The following is a 26453-nucleotide window of genomic DNA, read 5'->3' on the forward strand; positions in this document are numbered from 1 at the left end:
ATGAGAAGGGACTGCAATTTCTTGTTGTATTTAAAACACTTTAATCGTGTTCCAAGTTCTTGAAAAGCGGAAAGAATTACGAATACAAGATTTGAATGGAATATTAATTTGTTTTATTAGGACAATTAGAAATAGCACTGAAAATCATATTCAGAAATAAATATTAATTATCCTCGATATAATACTCTATCGATATTAAAACGAAGGCTGTTAAAGAGTACGGCATTACAGGCAGTGCGATCCTTAATGATAAATAATCTCAGTCAAACCATCATCATTCTAAAACCAAACGAGCATAGTACTACATACGTACATATGTAGGTATATAAATTATTTTAAAAAGTCGTGTCTCTTTCGAGTTTTTCCTTCGTCTTTTCCTCTGGTAAAAAAAGGATCGAACTGCTTCATTGTTACTCTATTATGATCATGTTATTCTAGATCGTGCCTTTAAGTAGTTCTAATATTAGATTATACCTACGATTAGCACAATATACCAAGAGGTAAAAATCACAATGTAATTTACGTCATGTTCAAACAGCACGCTTTTAAAATTCAATATCGAGTTTACAATTCATTTATCGTTTCGGGGAATATCTATCCTTCGCGGCTGGATCATCAACACTTTAGCACAACCGTTATTCCTGATCATTTTTCATCTCACGACGTCTCGAAAAATACCTTTCGAGTGTGAAAGTTCTCAAACGCACGCGCATAAACGATCGATTTGTTTCTCATTAAATAAATTCAGCGTCCCATTCTATTTACACATCATGAACATTGATGAACACGGAAGACTCGCAAACTGAAAGCACAAACTTGAAAATTCAATGAAAAGTGTATTATAATATATACTGGCACGAAATAATTCCTTTCCAATCAGTTACGCTCTACGTGATTGAATTAATGCGTTATGTACTATAAGGAAACGATATGTAAAGTATTAATGGTGCAAAAGTCTCAAGTTATCTCGTTCTATATAGGAAATACACTAGGCATAAATCCAGCACACTAAAATAAGAAAAAAAGCTCAGACAAATATGAGCTGGTTTTCCAGTTACAGCTTGTTTTGTATTGCAACGATCTTTTAATTTTTTAGCTAACACACATTACGTGCAGGCTCCATTTCTCAGTCAGCTCACTCTCCAGACCCAAATTTGCTCGATTATTAAATACGAAGACATTTGAAATCTGTAGTTTCTAAAACGCTAATTGACGATGTTAGAACATTCATTACCGTACCAAAGTTGCTTACAAATCCGTGCAACATCTCGTCTGTTTGAACGAGTTCGACGATCCATGATGAGACTAGTCCACTTCGAAATAATCTCTGACGGTAAGTAAGTAATAACGCAAAACAAGATATAACTCGAAAACAAGATCATATCAAAGAGTTTATGTTATCAATTTCTTTTTCCCTGTTTTAGCGTGATGTATCCACCTCTGCTATATTTCCCACGTACAACGAAATACATACTCTGTACGACAAGCCATTAATATGATATCGCTTAATATACAGAGCAACTTTGTTAATGACTCGTGAATGCTTTCTGTTTCTGCTTCCTCGGAAACTGTTTAACATGTGCGGCGCTCGCTTTTCTCCCACCGAAAACGTCGAGTGGCAATTCCATAGCGAGTCGACTGAAAAATCCCGAGAAACGATTCCGACGGTGTGGACAAAAGTTCGTTCGCAATAAAAAATGGTGTAAATGTATAAAAGGTCCGATTCGAAGGTAGAAAAACTTTTGTCCATAGCTTTATACTTAAATCGAACCTACAGTCTCCTCGTATCAGCACCAACGTGCGTTAATAACACATTCGTGAAGAATGTCGACCCCATTTTCATCCCATTATCACCTCGATAGACGAATCACAATTACTAGGGATCTAATTAAGACTATATTACAAAATATCGAGCCACAGGAGGTCGAATAACCGTGTGTTTTTATACATAAAATTTAATAAGGCTCGATCGATTGAGCATCGCTTTAAACGTGATTCTACAATTTAATTCGGAATGGGGTCGATGATCTTCACGAAATGCGGCAAATACCTTCGAAACAATATAATAGAGCTGCGAATATTTAAAACATTCAATCGATTTATCTAATTCAGTTCTATACTTCCGAAAAGTGTATACTCGCATCTCTCCTTTAATTCTTCGCTCTTCTTCTAAAACCTTAAATTAATTAAAGAAGCAATAAATAATAGATCGACGAATCCTCTGAAGATGATACCTCTAATGAACTGTACTCTTAGACAGACATTTAGTTAGGCTATGGATAATTGAGTCATCATCGACGCTTTAGCCCAGTGAGTCGACAGCGATCGTACTGAGACCTTTGGAACTGATGGTCGTTTTGAATTGCTCCGGTATGGGATATTCCGCCTGTAAAAATGCAAAATAAAAAATATTAAAAGACGTTTCCTTTTTTTGCTCAAAATCTTTCACTGTGTTTTATGAGCAGTTTCATTGGATCGTGAGAGAAATTTCAATTAAAAAGGGAACAATTTTTTCCTATTTATACTCGTAGAATAAATTAACAAAATTTGATTGGAAAATTCTGAAACCTCAATGTGTACAAATTACCGGTACACATCAAACTTACATAATCTCCATTTCCTCGAGGTACCATAACGTTCATCTCGCTAGACTTGCTGCTAATAAATTCCACGTCTAATGATTCCGAGCTCAAATACATCTGACAACCGTCTGTTTTGTCAATAGAGATCGTGGGAACTTTTCCTAGTACCTGCAATCAAAGAAGAAAAGAAATTAATCGAACACCATAGTCTGTGAATCATCGAAGAATTTCAAACATCGTCGATCAATTCTATGACACCCAAAATTGTCTCTTTACTTGGCTCTCGAACTGAATATTATTGTTCCATCCTCTTCGTAATTTCCAGAATACTACTCGTTATAGTATCGAATGTAATATCAAAATATCGAAGATATTAAAATATTTCGTATACTAAGATAATACTTTTTAATCGGTTTAAAGCGACAATAACAAATAATAAAATCAGAAAATAACAAATATATAATTGTCAGGTTTCTCTCTTTTGATCTTCGATTGGAATATTATAAGGTCTTGCGATCTTGCCTAATTATCTTGTGATCTGTAATTATGTACACACTTTATATGTGTACACTATCGATATCATAGACGTCGAGAGGCAATAACTGCCGATCGCAGTTTCTTTCGATTTTCCACATTTCACGTAGTGTAGGCAGAAATAATCGTAGATGGAATTTGATGAAATTTTTGGAGCCTATAGTTGAATTTTCACCCCACACTTGACACAAACTTACTCCCGTTATCAAAATGCATTGGCAATTCGGTAAGATTTCAGTCTTTGTATTTTCTTTCTCCTCCTTCATTCCAATTAACATGTAATATTCGAATTGAACGAAGCTGTTTCATTAACAAAACTTTGCTGTCCGTGTTGCACGAATAAAATTCGTTAATAAAACTTGGAAATGCAAATCGTTGTTAAACGCTTGATCGCTGTACGCAGGCGGAAATCTCGAACCTGTGCGAATGATCTGCGAAGTTGACTGGAAGGAATGTCCAAAAGCAATCGCAAATTACGTGTGGAACGAGATCGTAACCGACGTTCTCGACTGCTTGAGGAACGAAAGCATAGTCTGGCGGGTACAGAGAATTATTATTTTTGACTTGCGCAATGAATATCGAATTAAAGGTCTATGAATACATGAACATAGCGGTCAGGTAAGTTCTTGAAACTGATAAGACTTTTTATATCTGAACGCTATGTTCAAAAAAAAAAAAAAAAGGATAGAAAAAGATAAATGAAAAAGATAGTATTTATCGAATTAAAATATTCTATTAATCGCGTTAATAATATTCATAGGTACTGGCCGTAATATCTATGTGCTTGGTATTACTACGTATAATATATATCAAAGGAAAACGTGGTAACGATGCGTCCATTGATAAAGATGTGCTTAATAAAGTTGGATACAAAGTGGAGGATCTTGAACTGAAAGTCAATATACTAACGTATAAACTCCAGTATGGTACTTGGCCTTTACCCCATCAGATTCGGAAATCGAACTTTAAGAAGAATCTAAGAAACCTTAGACTAACTCTGTCCAATCCGAATGATCGTAACAATTGGATAAAACATGTATTGTTAAGGTGCTAAAAAAATATTTAAGAAAGAGAGGGAGAGAGAAGATAAAAGAAATAATGGTTGTCTTGGTCTATTTTTTTTTTAGCCCTAGACGCAACGAATCGTACTTTTCGTGTTCAAAGTATTACCCTTCGGAACATCGTCTGACCGAATTGTTCGATGCAAAGAAAAAGAGGATGTACCCTCATCTGCGGAAAGAAAACTTGCCAGTCGAATACAGCAGCAAATCGTCGAAAAGTAGCAGCGATATATCCGTAAAGTACGGTTACGCGTTCAGAGTAATTGTTGCAAATATGTAAATGACAACTTAATAAATTCTATTTTCAGGCTAAATTCTATGTTCAACCATGCGATCGATGGGAAGCATCGTGAGACATTGAGAAACGAAAATTTCCAAGCGCATCATCGGAACGCGATATCGGTTCCGTTGTTCTCGAAGAAGAGACAAGCTAAATGTGGGAAAAAATTGAGGAGAAGCTCGAAGAACGCTGAAACTATGAAAATGAGCCCGGTGTGTAGGAAATTCACGAAAACTATAGACGATTGCAAAAAGTATTTGAAAGAATTACACGACAGCAATAAAAATCTTGGATTAGTCTGTAGCTCGTCCGAGATCAGCAATGAATCCTCGATAAAAAATTTTTGGTCAGATACACAGGTAAAAATGAACAAGTTATTACATCTGGAGACAAAATTGTCCGAGATCGACAATGATCGTGTTTGATCGTATTACAGCAACGAAGAAGTGTTCGAGGGAAAGAGGCGATTAATGTGAGTGAAAAGCTTGAAAAGAATAATAGAAATGGATACGGAAAGGAGGAAAATAAAGAAGAGAAGAAGCTTGAAAAAATTGATAAAAAGCAGCAAAGTAACGAGCAGCGTTTGGAACTATCGAATGCGATTTATCCAGTTCTACAACTGATTGACAAACGTTTACTGCCCCCCAAAATGAACATATCGTTTTGCGCTGATGTGTTTCCCCAGCAACTGACCTCGAAGATGTTAGTGTCGTGTGAACCGAGGAAAAAGCTGAAAACATCTCAAGAAGCCCTGTACCAAGTGAAAAAGAAATTAGAGAGCTTGCATAATGTTCTGCGTATGTACGAGTTGCAAAATATTGAGACGAAAGCCTCGGAGAAACAACGAGATAATAACAATAAAATGAACAGCGTTTGCAAAAATATCGTGAGTACGCTTGTCTCAGTTACGACAGACACGGACAATTTGAAGAACACCGAAAATATCGAAATAAAGGCCAATAGAAATATGAGGAATAACAGTAAGGAAATCCAACGGACAACTTCCAACAGCTCTGAACAATACGACAGCGATGAAACAACTAGAAGTTCAGTAGCGTCTATTCGAAATTATTCAAATATGTTCAACGCGTATCGTGTAAATAACATAAATGATCCTTATTGTCTGCTTACAAGGAAAGACGATGCAAAAATATCTTCTACGAATGACCACGAATTACAGATAATTCCAAATAATCAGACTGTATATTCTTCTAGCGTAAAATATGAAAGAATACCTGAAAGAATATATTATACTATTTCGTCGGATTCCTCTGAAGAAAAGAAAGTTAAGAAGAAAACAGTAATATCAGAAAATTTCATACCGATACCGGATGATGTATACGCGAAGAGCAATCGAGCGAAGCCATTCAGTGGCTCTGCACAATATCCAGTTGCAATGGAAACTGATGAGGATGCAATAATATCACCAGCTTCGAGCCATACACAAGTATCAAAGGATAGCGAATTAGATGACAAGCCGACAGCGTTATTACTTCAAGAAGCCCTTCAATTCAAAAGAGCATTATTAACGCGTGTCGAACTGGAAAAGATATGCTACATAGACGAAAAGAAGGATGGGATAAGTAACGAATCTGTATCAGATTACGGTAGGTACTCTTACGTTAACAATAATCTACAATCGAAGTTCTTGGATATTATATCAGAAGAACAATCTGTTAGCAGTTCCACCGAGAAAAACAGTAAAACTTATATGTTTTTCAATTTGAAACAAGACCTTAATCAACGAAATGAAATTAAAGACTTGGACACGTGTAAAAAATATTTGGACTCGAAACAAAACCTTAGTTCACCCTCTGAATATTTTAGTTTTAGTAATATAATTCAGGAAGGAAATGAGATTAAAAATAAGCTATCTTTACCGAAGCATAACCACTTTCAAGGAAACGAGATAGTTCCAAGTAATTTAAGGATAAGATATTTAAACGACATATTGAACGAGTCTGATGAAAAGCTTATAAAATTTGTAAGTTGTTTAAATACAACGGAAGCGAATACGAACGAAGAAAGGACATGTTACGACTATGATCATGAGAAAGAGAATTTCAAAGAGCATTTCACGGGCCTGAATAATGTAAATGAGTTTATAAATCGGGACACGAATAGCGTAGAATTGTTCTCGCAAAACTTAGACGAAACTCCTTCATCGGAGAAGGTTGAAAATTCCAACAATTTTCTGAACTCTGAATCTCTGAAACAATGTACCAATGTTAGAATTACTAAAGACACAGGAACTGATATATCGAACTTGAAACTGAGTACATTGGATAATGAAAAATACGACGATCAAGAAATTTTATCATGCAATTCGAATTTAACTTTAAAAAGAAATCCTGGTGCGTGTTCGTTAATCGAACAAACGTTGCTCCATAGAAACATAAATAAAACATTAGAAATGCACGGTATAGTTGAGAACGAAGATCCAATATATGAATTATCACCCAGTGAGAGTAAAGAAACTTCGTGTGGAACAAATTTAATACGGGATTCATTAACATCCAGCATAAATCAGTCCAATGATTCTAACATTCCGGAACCACCATCTGTAACAGTACTGATTAACAAGTCATTAGACAAAGAAAAATTAGAATTAGATTGGTTGAACGTCAATAATAATTTCAGTGATGATACTATCAATGGAAAAGATGTAAAAACCTGTTCAACAAATACAATTACTCTTCGGAAATATGATACTACAAACATAAATAACTATAATAAAATAGAAACTAATTACAACAAACATGATCACTTTCAAGATGAAAAGAATTCAGTTACACAAAATCTATTTACAAATCTGAATAAAAAAGAACTGATAAAAGAGACGGATTTTTTAAAATCTTACTCCAATCTTATTTCTCCACACAGCAGTGTGTATTTTACAGATGAAGCCTCGAGTTCTACTACGAAATTAAATAATACACATTCAAAAAACCTTAAAGGCTATTTACACTCTAATCTGTATACGCAAAATAACAAGGAAAATACATTACACAGTAAGCATGAAAATTTAAAAGGTATTGCAAGTGACACTAAGAAAATGAATATCATGGCCACTGACAAATCTTTTGTCAAACTTTCAAACGATGAATTCGATATGAAACAAAACTTATCAAAATTCCAAAATAAAATATCTAATAAAAACAATTCATTATCTTCTAAACCTTGTGCAAAGAACATTGATATAATTAAAGAAGCAAAGGCTTTAAAAGAAGAAAAGGAAATTCTGAGCAATAGATCTCCAGTGGCATATGCTGTTGATAATTATAATTTATTATTTGCAGAAAATGTTCCGATTGACGAAACACTACCCAATTTGCCAACGAATGATATGAAAACATTACATCTAGAACAAAATATTATCTCGTTAAATTTATCTCCACGGCAAGTTTCTCCAAGAGAGACGAAAAAAGATAATACAATGAAAAGAACGAACGCGACAATGAAATCGTGGAGCCACGAAAACTATACTTCAAAATCCGAGAAACTGAAAAGATCAATAGCTTCACGAAACATAAAAAGTTTAAAATCCGATTTGTTGAACACTGTTCAAATCAAAGCAGAAGATAGTACAAACACAACATATCCAAAATTAAGCGATTTATCTGCAGAACCTAGATGTAACACAGGAGATGTTAAATTAGATGTTAAATTAGATAGAAAACGATCCCGATCGCAAGTAAGTTTTCGAACGAACGAATCACCCAAAGAAATAACACCACGGTCACACGAATACCCAAGCAATACAAATTTTATACATTACACTCAATCGTTGGAAACTAAATTAAAATCAAAAGGTCATTTAAAATCTTTGTCACCAACGCCGAGAACGTCTTCAAAATCTTGCATACCGATTTTAAAAAGTCGATTGGAAGCAGCTCGAAAGACTGAAAATGAATCGCGACCTAAGAGTCCGGTGAGAGGACCACTGACAATGACTATGTTCTGGAGGGATAATCCGAGTAATAAGGACCAAAATGAAATAGACGAAGTTCAAGTGGAAGGTAAATCAAGAAATACAGATTCACGTATAGAAGAGGTAAACTCTTGCGTAGGAAAGATCAATGATGCTGATAATCATAAACAAGATTTAATAAAAGCATCGCAGATTGCACAAAATATAAATGAAAATGCCGGCAACGATATTATTGCACAAGAACAAATGGTAATATATGTTAACATATTCACAAAATATGACCACGCTTCGACAAAAATAGTGGATCCAAATAAGTTTTTGGAATATATTAAAAATAGAGAAGTAAGTGTACAAAAGATGGAAGAAAATCAAGCCAATAAAATGCACGATGAACTTCGAGGGATTTCCACAGAAAATGAGAAGGATAGGATACATAAAATCGTTACTGTTGTTTCTACTATCGTAAATGGTAATGAGCTGGACCAAACTACGTCAACTAATTTATCAGTACCGAAAACACAAAAGGACTCGGTGTCGAACGTTTTATTAAATTCTAAATTTAAAAATTTATGTTTCTTGTCTGTCGAGCAAAGAGAAGTCGATGTAACCGCTAAACCGTCTGTTATCGATACAAGTACATCTATATCGGATTTGGAGAATATTTCAAAAACGTCAAAAAAAGCGTTAAACAAATTTCAAATATGCGGAACACCTAAAGAGTTAAGCAATGAGGAATATATAGCTCTATTAGAAATTCTTCACCAGGAATCGAATTTTATGCATCTAGAAGAATTACAAAACATTTGTAAGAAGCTTACATCGAAACATTAAAAAATATAAGTAAAATTAGATCATAAATAATATTATTTATCTATATTTATAAAATTCATCATTGATAATGTCTATTATATTTTTGTAATATACACTTTTAATACAGAACACGAACATCGTATAATTATGTTGTATATATATGTACTCATTTGGAAATAAATATATTTTTCACATGATGTTAGAAAGCATTATATGTTGTTGCATCTTTTATAGATAATGGGAATAAATAACATACCTGCATTTGTACACTCTGACAATTGACGAATTCGATGCTCGACACAACAGAGTCGAAAACAACGGATGATTTACGGCATGAATCCATAACGATGGAGTTAACTTTGCCTTTGACAACTAAAGTACTATCATGACATCGGAACATATAGATTACGTTGTTCATCTCCACGTTGTCAATGAGCAGATCTTTATTGCCTTTATGATATTCCTATAACAAAAATGAAATTTCGTCAATACAGAATAAACTAATAGAACGAAGCAACAAAATGATATTACTTACCACAAGCCACTTCTTTCCATCTCTAGTAAATACAGGGGGTTTATCAATTGGTACATTTGCAGGCGGCACTGTTTTTGTAGATATAGCATTATCGACAACTGGTGCTTTAAATGGTGCTGGTCCAGTTCTCAATGCAGGATTTTTATGTGTTTGCATGTCTGACGTGACTTTCTTTAAGTCTGTAAAATGCCGATTCATTTTAAAAATTTCATTATTTAATAAATCCCGTGTTTAGTAATTTAAACAGTTACACTTACTCTTTGTAATAGCTTCTCCTTGATTAATTTCGGCGAAAAGAGCACTTCTGTCATCGACAATATCTGCCGGTGTTACGTCTCCCATAGGAGGCATACACGGTGGTGGCGGTGGTGGGATGCCTGTTGGTGCAGAGCCAGTTTTTGCCCATACAAGTCCTGTTGTGTAGTGCTGACGCACATATTCCTGTAGAACACTTAGCGTCTGTACCCAAGCCTTGCACCATTCAGCATGTACTTTATTTCTGTAGATATAAAAAACTAAATGAATTCTGCATCAGTAATTAATTTCCAGAAAACAAATTGTTATACATATGAAAAAGACAATAAGAAGATATCATACTTATTATTATAAGAAATAATAGTCTATAATAAAAACTTACTTCTCTTTCCACTCCTTTAATACACGATTTGTATAAAATTGTCCAGCATCATTCATTTCTTTTATATAAGGTGCTGGAGTAGGTGATACCGCAACCCATCCCAAAGCTGGAATACTTTCACTAATTGCTGATAGATGATTGAAAAACTGAGATCCTCTATTTTTCTCGCGAAACTCTTGAATCTGCTGAATCTGTGCAGATGTGGGTGCAAGAAGAGAAATTTGCTCTGATTGATTTGTTGGGGCTGGACGACTTGCTGCAGTTTGAATAAATTCCAACTGAATGCTACGAAAATAAATTTACAATACTTAATAACTTACATAAACATATCAAGAATTTAAAATACAGAAATTGATAGTAAAGTACTTACTTGAATGCCTTTTCTACAAGCTTGCTGTGAGTAGCTACATCACCGCCAATTTTTTCACTCAATTGTAAATATTCTTTCACAGGTCCGTCTAAAAACTGTTTATATCCTGCGACTGACATGCTGGTAAATTTGTCCTCTTCTTTTTTCTCTACTGAATGAGAAGTTGAGGCAGACAGCACTGAGTCACTATTTTTTACTGCTTGAGACCTCTTTGGTGATGGTGTATTTGTTTGAACAGCAGAATCTTGTGTTTCAGTTATGGATTGGACTCTTACGTTTTCCAATCTTTTTGTAACGTTTTCTAATCTATTTACCAACTCTTCTAGATGTTCCTCCTTATCGCTAGCTTCACAACCTTTAATTACAATACATTTATATGTATATAAAATGGAAATATACTCCAATATTGTTAATAAAAAAATTATTTTTTTATCTATTCAATATTATTTCTATTATTATTATTATTATTATTATTATATCATTTCTATATCTCATTTTTGTTTGTTTCTATATAAAGTAACTATAAATACACACAAAAAGTAAACAAAATTAAATTTAAATATCCATAGAATGTAATAATAAAATATTCTTTATTATAATTATACTTTTATAAACCCAATATTTGAAAATGAAATGGCAATGAAACAAAATTTGTTGATTCACAACTAATAAATTATTAATACCGATTAACAGAAAATCTTCGGTGATTGAAAGAAATATATTCCCGAAAGTTCGCATTAAGAGCGACTAAATTAAATATAGAATGAACGTATAAATAGTTACATTAACATCTACAGCCACTAGATCATTATGTTGCAAGCGACATGTAATATTATAAATAAATTTATGTGTACTTGAAAATGTTAACATGAAACAAATTCACGATGACTATAAAATTGTACCTGATAATTACTGTGAATGAAAGTTGTAAGTAATAGATTACATTAAAAGAGATTAGATTAAACGATAATCACATTGTAAATCTTAAAATAAGTGTACATCGTTTCGACTACTATAAAAATTCATGAACCACAAGAAAATTAAGGTCAAAGAATAACTTGCTTTAAATTATACAATTTTTAAATTTATAATTAAATATGAAATAATATACAAATGAATGAATTCGTTACCGGTGTTTCTGTGACTTATGCCACTCTAAATTACAAAGACACACCTGGCTTAATTATTCTTTTCCCTGATTAAAGATTATTCTTGTACGGACAAAAGATTTCACAGACGAGATCCTGCAGCCTTTTCAGAAACGCTTGAAGAACTAAACTACGGCTCTAATGATATTCAACGCGGGTGTGTGCCGCGACCTATTCTTAGAAAATCTGCGGAAATTGAATCACGCGTGGGTAGATACCATTCTGTATGGAATCTCACGCATTAATAAGAATTTAATAATTAAAATTTCTCCGCATATCTGTATACGAATCATGTAAACACTCGAGTACAAAATACTTTCTAATTTATAACTTATTTATATACATAAAATTAAAAAATAGATGTATATTGTTCATTGATGTTTTATATTTATAATTAAAAGAAAATGTATATTTCATGACTAAGAAAAAACAAGAAATCACTGGTGTGTATTTTTAATGACAATTATTTCTAATTATTTTAAATATTCTTCTCATTTTCTAATGAAAACAATAGTAGCGTGAAATAATACACCAAAAAGTTGAAAGATAAATAGATCAAAATATAAAAATAGATCGAATAATAACGAAACACTACACTGGACGGTAACAATATGTGGAACAGAGTAAAGTTATAAAACTCCTTGTCCCAACTTGAAAACAAATGATTTTCCTGAGAAATAATTACCATATATAACATTCTCTTATACACAGTGTGAAATATTGATAAATTAGTCATAATATTCAAGTTTTGACGGAAACATCACACGACATTTGTCCCATATTTCATCTAAAATCAATTGTTCAGAAAAATCTATCCTAAATTTTCGGAACATGTATTGTAATCTTGATACAAATAAATTTAGTCAACCGCATTAAATAATCACGATGCAATCATAAAATTCTTAGTGTTTGTAACTGCATACATTTTTCAACTAATATCTCTATTCACATGAAATATTTTCCTAAGTATAATCTCAAGCAATTTTTCAAAGAAATAATAATATTAATATTTATAATAATTCCAGCCCTCCAAGGTGCCATAGAATGGACTTGATTTACAAAAATCCTTAAGATCACTCATCTGTCTCCAAATCACGATCATACCGCACTCATCTTGCAAGGTATTTTCCACTCATTCTGAAGCATAATTAGAAAATTAGAATAGATCGGTTTGATTGTATCCGATATTCTCATATAAATAATAATAATAAATAAATAATAAGCAAGTAAATAACTCGAACAGAAGATCTAAGAATCATGTAAAGTAAGAAATGGATTTAGGGTGAACCCTAACCGGCGTGCACCATCGGTCCTAGAGGGTCGAACCTCACTCTGTGCTCCGTCGCGTTTTGCGTAACGTGTAACAAATCGGAGAAGAATCTGTGACGTCTTAAAGCTAGTTCGTCGCGAGCAACCGGCGTCGCCGGTGGTTCCTGCATTCCGCTGCACTCTTCTGAGTCGTGCTCGCCGTCTTCCTCCTCCGAAAGCCACCGAGGAATTGACGAAACTGCGCATCGTACACCCCAATATAGATATCTTTATCTACATATCTGCAGTGACTCACGAAATGCAGTTGAACGCTTTTAGAAAATTTTTATGAATGTATTATGTGCCTTATACAAAACATATTGAAATTTCGTTAGCTCTGTAATAATCATGATCGTAATGGCAAAATTCAGTTTAGTAAAAGTTGCAGGATATTTATTGCAAACTATATACAGTTCATAACGATCGATAAAATAGTTGAACAATCAATTACTTATTATATATTAGTAAGTCACGTTATTTAGTTATCATCAACGTTGACTCGTGCATTAACGTTTAACTGAAATATGCCTATCAGTCTTCTACATAAAAGGATGATCCGAAAGATGCAATTTTTTCAAAATGTACATATACGCTAACAAGCCCAGTAATCTTTGGAATATTTCAAAAACTAGCTAATAACGATGTTACAAAAATATTCCAAAAAAAAATTCCAGCATATTAATTTTTTACTAACAATAAGTGCATGTTTGCATTACACTTGTATGTACATTTTCGAATTGGTTTAAAATTTGTCTGATATGCTAATGTAATTTCAAAATATCTTGTATAATACATATAATATGGACATACAACTTTTCTACGACAAGCGTTGAAATACACTTTCGTATAGCCATTATTCGTTGTATGCAATTTCCTCGTTTATAATTCAAAATAATTTAACGCATTTCAAATCCTACATTCCAACACGATAATGAAATTCCTCATTTAGCATGTAATTGCTTGTAATGAATTTTTAACATATTTGATACTGTTATTAATATTGTAAATCACATGTAAGGAAATGTTGAAAAATCAACGGGAGAACGAGTCGTGTAACGAGCAAATTGCATATTTATAAATGACGGTAGGAAATTTCCATTTTTGGCTTTGCTTTAAAATGAAAAATTCGTTCGCAGGTCACGGAATTATGCATTCTGGTGGGCAACAAACGTAATTATGTATATATACATTATGAATGTAAATATTAAAATATGTGTAATTTCGAGAGTGAATCAGTATCTCAAAAAAGTGAAATTGAAATTTAACGCATAAACCAGTTCAATTACTATCGCATTTTCATATTTACTGTCACTTTTTAGAGATATAACGCGTTCTATTCATCGGAAGGTATAATTTAACGTCCTGCGCGAATCTTTCATCTTTAAACGAATTTAAAAATATCTATTTTCTTTACCAAGGAGAAACTGCGCAATAGGATATATGTACCTGGCGGCGTCTTTTTATTCGCGTTGGTATCGTTCGGGCAATCTTCAAAAACGGAATCATCGCCTTCCTCCTCGGGCCCATCATCGATCGTTCTCTCGATATGCGCGAAAGAGTCACAAAGATTGGTCTTAAGGGTATCAGAAACCCCAGAATTCAGTATTGCTTCCATCGCTCCTCCCTCATCCACGTATCCGCTTACATTATCATTTTTCTCCGCCTTTCCGTTTCCATTAGCATCCTTACTTCCGTTTACCTCGCCATCTTCCTTCTCTAATTTCGTTCGATCACCCTCATTTCTGGTATCGTTCTCATTGTCATCTTTCTTGCTATTGTTCGATTTTACTACCGTTTCGGTTCGCAAGAGAGAATTATCGTTGACCTCGTCGCGCTTTCCGGTAGGCAACGGACTCTTAACGGTCAGGTCGTCGACCATTTCCGTGCTGTTTTTCTCCATCGACGGAGAAACTTTCTCAAATCTCTGCACGTCGCCGTTCAACTTCTCTTGTCTACCGGTCGGCCCGTTTTCCTCGAGCTTCGATGAATCAATGCCAACTAATTGCGAGTCGACCGCTTTCTGATTTTTCTTTGGCGTCGACTTCGTCACCTCGCCGTTCGGCCTCTCCTTCTTTGAGCTTTTGTTGCACACACAGCATTTAAACATCGTCAATATCGATTATGGATTTCCCTTGTATCAGCAATAAACGCCTTTCGCCGGCTTTCAACCGAACTTTCGATGCTTTCAAACCGATAGGCCGGTATGTGTTATGTCACGTGGCTCTTATCAACTAGGATCGTTTTACAATGATACCGTTTGATCCGTTCGAATCAATTGATTCGAAAGACCCGATAAAATTGATCGATACATTTCATACGTATCAACGAGAGAGTGAGAGAGAGGGAGGGAGAGAGAATATATATTATATACAAGTACGGACAACTTCGTAACAATGTAAAATATTGACTGCTAATTCGGAATTTCGTGTCGTTTTGTTTTTTTCCTTTTATATAGATTAAAATATATGTAACAATATTAAGTAGAAAATAGGGTAAACGGTTCTTAATATATAACGATTATTGAATCGGAATAGTATGGAAGATAATAACGGCGGATAGAAGAATACTTTAATATTTAGGCTCAAGTTCAACGCTGATCCCTCACAGCCGTATATAGTTGAAACTGGTACTTGAATATTTTAGCTCTGTTGGCCCTTTTCAACCAAGCAACCGAATATTTCGTTTCAACCGGATTTCCCACGGGAATCACCAACTATAAATTGTTTGATGTACAGCCGGTATAAATTACATTTGTTCACAGCCGGTTTATGTATTTACGGTATGTATCCATTGATATCATAAACTAACAATCAAATACGCGCTTTAACGAAACAATAAGATTAGTAATTAACATCAATTTACTTTCTTTCTTTACAGAAGCTACTAATAAACAGTTTGATTAACGATCAACGTACATCGGAAGAGCTATATCTATCATTTATTGTCAATATTAACAAAGATAAAATATTTATGTAAGTTTTATCAAGCTTATATTTATTGTTTCAACGACTCAAAAATCTTCACTTTATCATTTACAAGCAACAGTTTCTAGGAACACATACGTAACGTCTTCATAATAAATACCTATGAGAACATTTGCAACAAAATTACGACACTTTCGAGGAATCGTACAATCGTGTGTATAGGCGTGTATTTTCCCCGCGAATTTCCCTTGATGGCGCGATGATCGATTCCAACAACGCCCAAGTTTACGTTTACGAGATCAGTGTAACAGATATAGAAATGGACGTTGTATGCCCATCTAATGCAAATAAGTAAAAAGACGATCATGAAATTTTTTGATATTTCGAAACGCTAAATTCTATTTTAGAATGGTTTCGGATTACAAGATGTACGAAGAAAATAAATTCCGCGTTAGAAAAAGAATAGACATTCTATTTGGCAGTAACCGTACATCCTTCCAAACGTGAGCCGTATTCGTGTTTTTCATAATCTTATGAAAGAAAATGAACCAGAAGCTAATCTGATAAGTAGCAGTCAAAGGATAAACGTACACGTATACAGGATATCATCACAAGCGCATGCTTTTCAATTTCAATACACGCGAATAATATAACGAATAGAATCGCGAATGGACAGACGTTCGGTCGTCGGAGAAAATTTACATACGTTTATCTGTAATGAATCACGTTTATAAACTCAACCGTACAGAATGTAATTAAGAATGTAAATTAATATTGTGCACGAGACGAGATTAATGTACCATCCTCGCTAAGAAATGTTTGCAACGCTCATTTCAATTGTATATCCTTTTTAACCGGTCGACTTAATACCATAATATATAGTTTGGCAAAAAATTTGTTTAACTCTTGGAACACCACCCAAATATTTAAAAAATAACAATTGATATCAAATCACTTCCAGATATTTCAGCGTTATTGACACTTGATAAAAAGTTGAACTCGAGTTAGATTGCACATTGCGAATGAAAATGTTGAATGATTTCACGAGATTCGTAAGGGTGGAGTGTCTACCCTCTAAAACAGTCTACTTTAGAAGCAGCCGGCGCAATGCTCTACTGCTTTAGGTTTCGACCGGTACTCTGCGGTGCTGCCGCAGGGTGGTCAAGACCCGAAATTGTTGCAGGTTCCTTAGGTAAAGAGCCACGTGCAGCGCAGGACTTTCGAAATCTAACTTCGTTTCTAACAGCACCGTCAAACTTTAACCCGTAACTGTTCTTCGCAGCAACTAAAAGTCCAACGGATTACTAATTCAGTTGGATACATGAATGTAACTACTAACAGGATGTTAGTCAATAAATAAAATCATAAGATCTGGTTTAGTATAAAATTACTACTGATATAAGAATATATTAAAGCACACGTGCCTTATGTAGAAAAAAATTTTACTCATAAAACGTTTCTCACAGACAGGTCGGAACGAAGATCAAATAATTCATAATGACTCATTCGCATTTGACTCACATTTTCGGTATACCTATGAACGTATTTATTCTTTATCAGACTTCGCTTTATTATAAATAGCTTACACTGATAATGATAAATTTTATCTAAAACTAAAATATTACAATGTTTTAAATTATATCCTATACGATCAATGCTTAATATAAATTCCATTATTATGAATTATAGCAAAAAATTATCATGTATTTATGTAATGTTACATAATGATCGACATAAAAATAAATAATAAAATGTTGATCGTTATTTTATAAGAATTGAATACATACTCAGCATAAAATTTTCGCAATATAATATTTATTATAATTGTAATAATAGCTTCATAACCATCTTTTGCATTCACATATGGTTTATTCATTAAAAAACTACAAAATTATAATTAGTTAATATAATATATTAATTTTTTGATAATTTGTTAAACTTTCATGAATCAAACATTGAGTATTATAAACAGTAATAGAGTACATATCATTTTCCATATTGCATCAGAGAATAAAAGAATTTTAATTTATACTCACGATTTTTCCACATATTTAAAACCTTTTTATAAGCACCTGGTACCATTCGGGAATTATCTTCTATCGTTTTACTAAGTTCTGACATTTCAAAATAACGTTTTTCACTAATCACGCAAATGACTGTTAAAAAATATAATGATAAGCAAAATAATGATAAATAAAATACAAAAACTAATGCGTTCGACGTGTAGATGATGAATAATGATAACGGACTCACTTCGTCAGCTTTCACGATGGAATTTTAATCTCGCGTCAGAATCACAGGACCGTATCATGTAACCAACCTAATAATACAAAATCTTGGTAATGAATATTTTGTTAATCATTATCAAGATTTAATAAGATTATTATATCTCAAAGCAGTACCTTTAAATAGGAGTAATCAAAAACATATCTTTATATAAATTTAAATACTTCTATCTAGCATTAAATTGAATAACTTCGTACGTTAAATAAATATATCCTTATATAGACATCAAATTTTGAATACCTTCGTTAAAAATGTTATTTGTATTTTTTAAATTACAAATCTCAATTTTTACGGCAAATATGAAACATAGTAATTAAAATATGTTATTTAATGAAATTTAGATACCTCTTAAACATTGTACAGGATTAAAATACGTTACCAGGTGTCAAGTGTCAGGTGCAGCGTAGTATGACTCACAGTCGAAACACAGCAGGAGATACATACAAGTATAACCATGTTCATAACCAAACCAAATGCAATTTCGTATCTTTTATCGAAAAAACAATTATAATTGTTCAACTTACACATACGGTATATTGCACTTTTCGAGTACACATATATGTATATATTTATATATAAATTACATTAAAGTACAGACAATGTAAACTGCGGAAGCTCGTAAATAGTAAAATGTTTTCAGCAAAGTTAATATGAGTCTAGCGGCAGTGAGATGCATTAATAAGTATTGATAAATTAATGACAATTCACTTACCAGTATGAAGCCTCGGTGAAAGTCAGCGATATGTATACTGTCACTTTATGACAATCGACTTAATAACAACACAACAAACACGATACACAAGTGGCAAGAATTCAATCTGACAACATAACTAACTACATACACTGGGGCGTTTGCCGGATACCGGAAGTACTACTCTTACTATTGCGCGAGCTTAAAATTGTTGATCGCGCATGCGCCCATATTTAAATATTATCTCTAAAAGAAATTTACCCGAATTCTATATTATTGCTTTAGAATTGTAACTGTTATATTAACAAGATAAGACAATAATAATTTCTTTATACAATTAATCAATATATTTGCCACATTGTAGAAATAATTTTAAATTTATCTTTGTAATTCTTAATGCATTTTCACGTATTATAACGTAATTAAAATTGTAGTGAAATGTATCTATATGGATTCTAAAATTTGTATGATAAATATATTTCAAAATAATATTTCACATATATATATTTCGTATTGATATTATATGTATACGTGTGTATGCATGCGCGCGCGCGCGCGCGAGTGTGTGTGTGTGTGTGTGTGTGTGTGTGTATCGGTGCTGCCACCTGGTTTTTATTTGGTTCTTCGAAAGAAGTAACCGCAAGACGCAATCACTGCTGATAAGCTGAGTCGCAATTAGTTTTATCTAATGCCTTGTTAAGAATATTTATCAGTATGAAATGAAAACTTCCTTAATACTTTGCAATACTAATTTACCTTTAGAGTACAATTATTAATATCATTCCTACGTGTAACACTTCAAAGAGTGATAAACTTTTTAAAGTATGTATGTATTCACTACAATTTTTGCACAAGTATATTAATCAAAAGTAATACAAAGTATTACATAAGGTGATTAAGTCACGTTAGAAGTTATACGAAGATAAAAACAGGGTATTTGTAAAATATCATACGACCAAAAACATGAGCACAAAATTTATATTTATTGAATCAATGAATATTTTGAGTACGATACCTCAATATCATGTGTTACTAGGAACATTCTTAATTCTGTGGCTTATTTGGTTTATTAGTAAGAGATATTTCAGCCGAGATAGAACATTAACTGAAGATGTAATAGAAAGGAAACTTGCGGAATGGAATCCTGAACCTCTTATAAATAATCCACAGATGAATCATATATCTTTAAATCCAAGATGCATAACATCTAGAGCTGGTAAAAGAATAGTGGTAGATGGGAAAGATTGCTTGAATTTAGGTACACACAATTACCTAGGTTTAACTGAAAATAATGAAATAGAAAAAGATGCAATAGCAGCAATAAGAAAGTATGGAGTTGGTTCTTGTGGTCCACGTGGATTTTATGGTACTGTGGATGTTCATCTTGAATTAGAAGAACGTTTAGCAGATTATACAGATACAGAAGAAGCAGTTGTATATTCATATGGATTTAGTACAATTGCATCTGCAATTGCAGCTTATTGTAAACGCAGAGATCTTATATTTGTAGACGAACAAGCAAATTTTGCTATACAGAAAGGATTAGATGCAACTAAGGCTAATATTACTTATTTTAAACATAATGATGTAAATGATCTTAGTAATTTATTGATGAAACAAGCAAAAATTGATGAACAAAATCTTAAAAAAGCAGCTAAAATCAAACGCTTTCTAATAGTTGAGGGTATTTATATGAATACTGGAAATATCTGTCCACTACCAGAATTGGTTGCACTCTGTAGGCAATATAAATTAAGGATATTTATTGATGAATCAATATCATTTGGAACCCTTGGTAAACATGGGAAAGGTATCACTGAACACTTTGATGTTCCTAAACATGAAATTGATATGATTATGGGTAAGCAATGTTATTCAATTATAATTATCAGCAATAAACTATTATAGATCTTAATTTCTATTAATAATTTGTATTATATTTTATATACTTTATACTTTTTAGGTTCTCTGGATTGGGCAATGGGATCTATTGGAGGTTTCTGTGTAGGCACATCATTTATTATTGAACACCAACGCTTATCTGGTCTTGGATATTGCTTTTCTGCATCTTTACCACCTCTTTTAACAACTGCTGCTATTACTTCTTTAAATATCATGAAAAATAATCCACAGCTATTTAGATCATTAAGAGATAATTGCATAGCCATAAATGAGGGACTGCAAAACATTCATTGCCTGGAATGTTCAAGTTTCCCAGAATCCCCAGTAAAACATGTATATTTAAAGAATAAGAGAGACCGTGCTACAGAAGAAAAATTGCTTTCTAAAATCTCTGATAAATGTATTGAAAATAATTTAGCAGTCATAACTCCTGCCTATTTAGAAGCAGAGAAAAATGTACCTAGGCCTAGTCTTAGGCTTTGTGTTTCTACACTTCTCAACAAAAGTGACATTGATTTTGCAGTGAATGTATTGAAAAACTGCGCTGAAGAAATACTATCAGTATAATTGAAAGTAAAAGAAAAAATTTTAAACCAGTGTTTTAAAATTAATATATGTTTTACACATGAATTATTTTTCTTTATCAATATATGGTTGATTATATATTAATTGATTATATATATATAGCAAAGTATTCCTATTTCTCACAAATTTGACATTACTTTTTATATAATATTGTGCCATTTTCATATTGTGATGAATATATCATATTATAAAGATTAATTTAAAACCGATTTTGAATTAAATATAGATTATATTATGTGTAATTTCAAATGAATAAATAAATATAAAACAATGTAAGATTTTTATCATCCATTTTATGCTATAACAATGCATATTATAGTAGTACTTGCAAGATAATTATACTTAAAAATAACATTAATATTTAGACGAAATTAATAGCTTACATTTCAAATTTAATTTGTAATCAATTATTTCTTAAATATAATTCTGCATATACAGGGTGGTCCCTCTAAATATCTCTCCCATTTGTTGTTATGAGTGGTGGACAAAAGATTAAGACGAAATGGAAAAAATAAATAATCGATTTACTTTCCATAAAAAATATAAATACAATGTTTTACTTTTGGTATTAACTAATTAGACATTTGTTTATACATTTACAAAAAAAATTTCATTTTGATATTTTGCTCAGTAGCTAAGATATAAAAAAGGAACGAAATCTGTATAATATTTCGTCGGTCAAAAGTTTAAGACTACACTAAAAATATTAATTTTTGGTAAGAAAATATACACAATTTTTGTTTAAATTCAATATCCATTGAATTGGACAATATCATTGTCCAATATCCATTATTTCTTATCACTTCTTCTTGGCATAGAATCTATTAATTTTTTACATTAATCTACCATAATATTACACCAAGCTGTTTCAATTGTAGAGTAAAGCTCATTTAAATTTTTCGGTTTATAACCTTGTACTGTCTTTTTTATGATGCTTCACAAATTCTCGATTGGATTTTTGAGCTTTAGCAAATGCGTCGTCTTTTTCGATTCCTAGAACTCGGCAGTGGTTTCTTTTGGGATTTTCGTCCTCTTAAGCTAAAGTCTTCTGATCTTCTCCTAGCAGTTCTAGCACTAATTTGTGTATTGTTTTTATAGTTTATCTCCGCAGCAATATTATTTGCACTACGAAAACGATCCTTCTCGCTCAATCGATGAATCCGGCGATCCATTTTCGGCGTTGTTTCCCGTGGTCTTCCGTTTTTCGGTTGATCGCAATACATGCCTGCCTTTAAAAATTTATACCAAGCTTGCTTACAAGCTGTTTCTGTTTACGATATTTGCTATTTCGGTGAAGGTTTTACTTTGCTTTCGCAGCCTTACGATTTGTTCCCTTTCGTTTTGAAGTAAATTCTTTGATTTACCCATAGTGTGTTCCTACCTAAATAAATTTTAAGCAATAAAAGGTACACTAAACAATGATTTTGACATTCCAGAATCAAAATGTTCAAAAACTGTACTCATACTCATGTTTTACACAGATCGTCTTAAACTAATGTCCACTGTTTACAAGTGCTAAGCGGTAACTAACTGTTGTAGCTAACTCCTACATTGTTTGTATTTAACAACTGACAGTTTGAGATTACGAAGGTCAAATATACAATTATGTTATTCCAAAGAGACAAACCGAATAGAAGAACAATATGCGTATAAGATGTTTGCAATCCGGTTTACAAATCATCGTCTTAAACTTTTGTTCGCTACTGAGATAAATTTCTCAAGACAAAGTGAAAAAACAAATTCAACGACATTAATGGTAATAACCATACTGTTCCCGTAATTTAATTTCGAGATATCGTTTACTTTTAACTATTTAACTTACGTATTATGAAAACAGCATATTTAAAAATTTATTATTTGTATGTAACTTTATTTCTTTATGTGCATTTAGACATTTTTTAAATATTCGCGCTAGAATATTGATTTTCCTGAGGTGCGTATCCGGTAAATCTTTGTGTCATGGAGAAGGAAGAACTTCCTCTTTCTTCCACATTGCACCCGCAAAGTTTTGCTGAGGTAAGAAAATTTATTTCGCATTAATTTTGTGATAAAATAATAGCTTACTTACTTTGTGTTTATAAAAATCATTTTATAACTCTATTTAAATTATGTTACATTAATAAAATGCAGAAAGTATAAAGATATTCTTGATTATTCAAGTGAAAATAAACAATATGCATATGCCATGCGGTCACATAACCTTAATTTTAGTAATTCCTAAATATTTTCATATTTATAATTTATATGTTTAAAAGTATTGATTATTTATACATATAAAATTATCATACATGCTTATAATGAAAGTGCATGTATAAATTTTATTGTCTACATATGGTTATATGTGTGATGAATTATGTAGAATTTTTATACAATATTTGTTTTTCTTAAATATTTGTAAAATAAGTAAAATATATAAAATAAATGAGAAAATAGGAAAAATTATATGATGATAAAATAAAACGTCTGATAATTCGAGAACCATACAGACGCTAGAAATAGTAGAACCCATCTGTGTGCGAATTACAAGATTATACATTACACATGCGTGTAGTCTGATTTTAATTTTTGTGAAACGCCTTAAAATATTAATAGTAAATTATATATAAATAAGCCTTTTTATTTTTAGTCCTTAAACGTTTTATCCCTATACACACTTCAAGATGGGTAGGGAGGACAAGGCAACATGGAAATCCAATTACTTTACAAAACTTGTTGTAAGTATTTCAAATATTTTATTGCGAAATCGTCATTAAAATATTTAATTCATATTTACATTATATATATATTTTTTATACAGCAACTATTGGATGATTACCCAAAATGTTTCATTGTGGGTGCTGACAATGTCGGCTCTAAACAAATGCAACAAATCCGTATGTCCCTTCGTGGGAATGCTGTTGTATTAATGGGAAAGAACACTATGATGAGGAAAGCTATTCGTGGTCATATTGAACGCAATGCTGCCCTTGAAAAACTTCTTCCACATATTCGTGGAAATGTTGGTTTTGTTTTTACCCGTGGAGACTTAATCGAAGTAAGGGACAAACTTTTGGAAAACAAAGTCAGAGCACCAGCTAGAGCAGGTGCTATTGCACCACTAAGTGTAATTATTCCTGCTCAAAACACTGGTCTTGGACCTGAGAAAACATCATTCTTTCAAGCCTTGAGCATTCCTACCAAAATTTCCAAGGGTACTATTGAAATTATTGTAAGCATATGATTCAATTTAAATTAATATCTTTTCGTCTAAGTAAAAGGTTAATATAATAATAAGTAAAAAATTATATTTCATTATGTTTTAGAACGATGTACATATTTTAAAACCAGGTGATAAAGTAGGTGCATCTGAAGCCACTCTTTTAAATATGTTGAACATTTCTCCGTTTTCATATGGTTTACTTGTTGAACAAGTCTATGATTCGGGTACTATTTTTGCACCTGAAATTTTGGACATCAAACCAGAAGATCTAAGGGAAAAATTCATGGCTGGAGTGGCAAACTTAGCTGCAGTATGTTTAGCTATTGGCTATCCCACAGTAGCTAGTGCTCCTCACAGTATTGCTAATGGATTCAAGAATCTCTTGGCCATTGCTGCTGTGACTGATATTGAATTTGCAGAAGCAGCTACAATCAAGGAATACATCAAGGTATGTTATATTCACGTAATTTTTCAATTTTCATCAACACATACTGTAATAAGTTCCTAAAATATTGATGTGATGAATCATGTTTCTGAAAATCTTATGTAATTAGTGCCAGAACTAGAAATAGTGGAACCCACTGGCACTATTAAGATTCTTGTTGAAAAATGCATAAAATGCAGTCTGATAACATATACTATGTATAGCTTACATGTAATTATTAAAACCCATCTAACATTATCTAACGTTTTTATAGGACCCAAGTAAATTTGCTGCCGCAGTTTCTGTTACTGCACCAGCTACGGCTGCTGCAGAAGCACCAGTCGTGGAAAAGAAAGAAGAAAAGAAAGAGGAATCTGAATCAGAAGACGAAGATATGGGATTCGGTTTGTTCGACTAAAATACGAATGAACATACATATATATGTATTACATGATTGATCATGTGATTATTTTAATAAACCGAACCTTCAAGACGTACAACGCTGAAATAAAAAATGATTCATAACATATGTTGTATATCAGTTTGATCAATTCTTTTACTTGTTTGTTACCTTCATTTATTTTCACAAATTTATATCGATAATGAAGCTAAATATGACACCATTTAAACGAGTGATATGACATTAAATGGTAATTGATAAAAGTAAAAATTTTTAAAGTAAGGATCAAAATTTTAGTATAATAAGTATAGAGAATCTTTTGAAGATTTTTATTTAGTCGGTAATTATTTATGGTTAATTACCTTAAATATAAGATTATATTAATATTATTGGTTTGTATAGAACCGAGATTTATAAAATAATTAAAATTACATAAATTTATGTACAAATTATTTTATCATGCTAAAACATGATAAAATCAGTATCTATCTATCGAATTTTTCATCCATATTAATAATTAATCCTTGCGTTCCTGTGACTAGGTCACTAGGATAATGTAACAGTGAAAGAATTGTATATCTATAGTGATAAAATTGATCATCCCTTTAGTGGGATATCTCCTAAGACCGAAACATAGCGCTTTAAGAAAAAACGTAAAAATTAAGAACAAATTTCCTTTTGTATTCAAGTTCTTTTTTATTTATATTTACATTATACATAAATAAACAATTTTATGTAACAAATAATATTGCCTGTAATGTTTATTTACTTAAATTAGAGTATCATTTACCTATAATTTACAAATTTATTGTTTCATTTTGCCTCACTTACGGTAGACCGCATTTC

The 26453-nt window shown here is 32.3% G+C and overlaps 4 protein-coding genes and 1 long non-coding RNA gene across 9 annotated transcripts; 4 read left to right on the plus strand and 1 right to left on the minus strand.

Moving 5' to 3' along the window:
• Positions 1–90: 90 nt before the first annotated feature.
• Positions 91–19270, minus strand: LOC132909140 (adenylyl cyclase-associated protein 1). 4 transcript variants are annotated; one of them, XM_060963740.1, is made up of 9 exons: positions 14643–15441; positions 13183–13395; positions 10741–11095; positions 10371–10655; positions 9991–10232; positions 9734–9912; positions 9455–9661; positions 2607–2750; positions 91–2386 (listed from the first exon to the last, which is right to left on the minus strand). In XM_060963740.1, the coding sequence occupies exons 1-9, from the start codon at positions 15301–15303 to the stop codon at positions 2303–2305; spliced, it is 2370 nt and encodes a 789-aa protein (XP_060819723.1). In that variant the 5' UTR covers positions 15304–15441; the 3' UTR covers positions 91–2302. The 4 variants fall into 4 exon arrangements, with proteins under 4 accessions (XP_060819723.1, XP_060819725.1, XP_060819724.1 ...); XM_060963742.1 differs by lacking the exons at positions 13183–13395; positions 14643–15441 and adding an exon at positions 19119–19270; XM_060963741.1 differs by lacking the exons at positions 13183–13395; positions 14643–15441 and adding an exon at positions 18157–18317.
• Positions 4818–9441, plus strand: LOC132909139 (uncharacterized protein PF3D7_1120600-like). Its single transcript, XM_060963739.1, has one exon. The coding sequence runs from the start codon at positions 5107–5109 to the stop codon at positions 9217–9219; it is 4113 nt and encodes a 1370-aa protein (XP_060819722.1). The 5' UTR covers positions 4818–5106; the 3' UTR covers positions 9220–9441.
• On the plus strand, positions 16370–17510 carry LOC132909142 (uncharacterized). Its single transcript, XR_009658499.1, has 2 exons — positions 16370–16471; positions 16547–17510. It is a non-coding gene; the product is annotated as an uncharacterized LOC132909142 (long non-coding RNA).
• A 461-nt stretch (positions 19271–19731) lies between the features above and the next one.
• LOC132909344 (serine palmitoyltransferase 1) lies at positions 19732–21860 on the plus strand. The gene is made up of 2 exons (XM_060964124.1): positions 19732–20958; positions 21061–21860. The coding sequence occupies exons 1-2, from the start codon at positions 20061–20063 to the stop codon at positions 21564–21566; spliced, it is 1404 nt and encodes a 467-aa protein (XP_060820107.1). The 5' UTR covers positions 19732–20060; the 3' UTR covers positions 21567–21860.
• Positions 21861–23486: 1626 nt separating this feature from the next.
• Positions 23487–25736, plus strand: LOC132908899 (large ribosomal subunit protein uL10). Of its 2 annotated transcripts, XM_060963318.1 has the most exons (5): positions 23487–23600; positions 24211–24298; positions 24382–24792; positions 24887–25231; positions 25482–25736. In XM_060963318.1, exons 2-5 carry the CDS (start codon positions 24245–24247, stop codon positions 25623–25625), a joined length of 954 nt encoding a protein of 317 aa, XP_060819301.1. In that variant the 5' UTR covers positions 23487–23600; positions 24211–24244; the 3' UTR covers positions 25626–25736. The 2 variants fall into 2 exon arrangements, with proteins under 2 accessions (XP_060819301.1, XP_060819302.1); XM_060963319.1 differs by lacking the exon at positions 23487–23600 and having other exon boundaries at positions 24157–24298.
• Positions 25737–26453: the final 717 nt, after the last annotated feature.

Source organism: Bombus pascuorum, chromosome 7, assembly GCF_905332965.1.
Source record: "Bombus pascuorum chromosome 7, iyBomPasc1.1, whole genome shotgun sequence".
Taxonomy (NCBI): Eukaryota; Metazoa; Arthropoda; class Insecta; order Hymenoptera; family Apidae; genus Bombus; species Bombus pascuorum.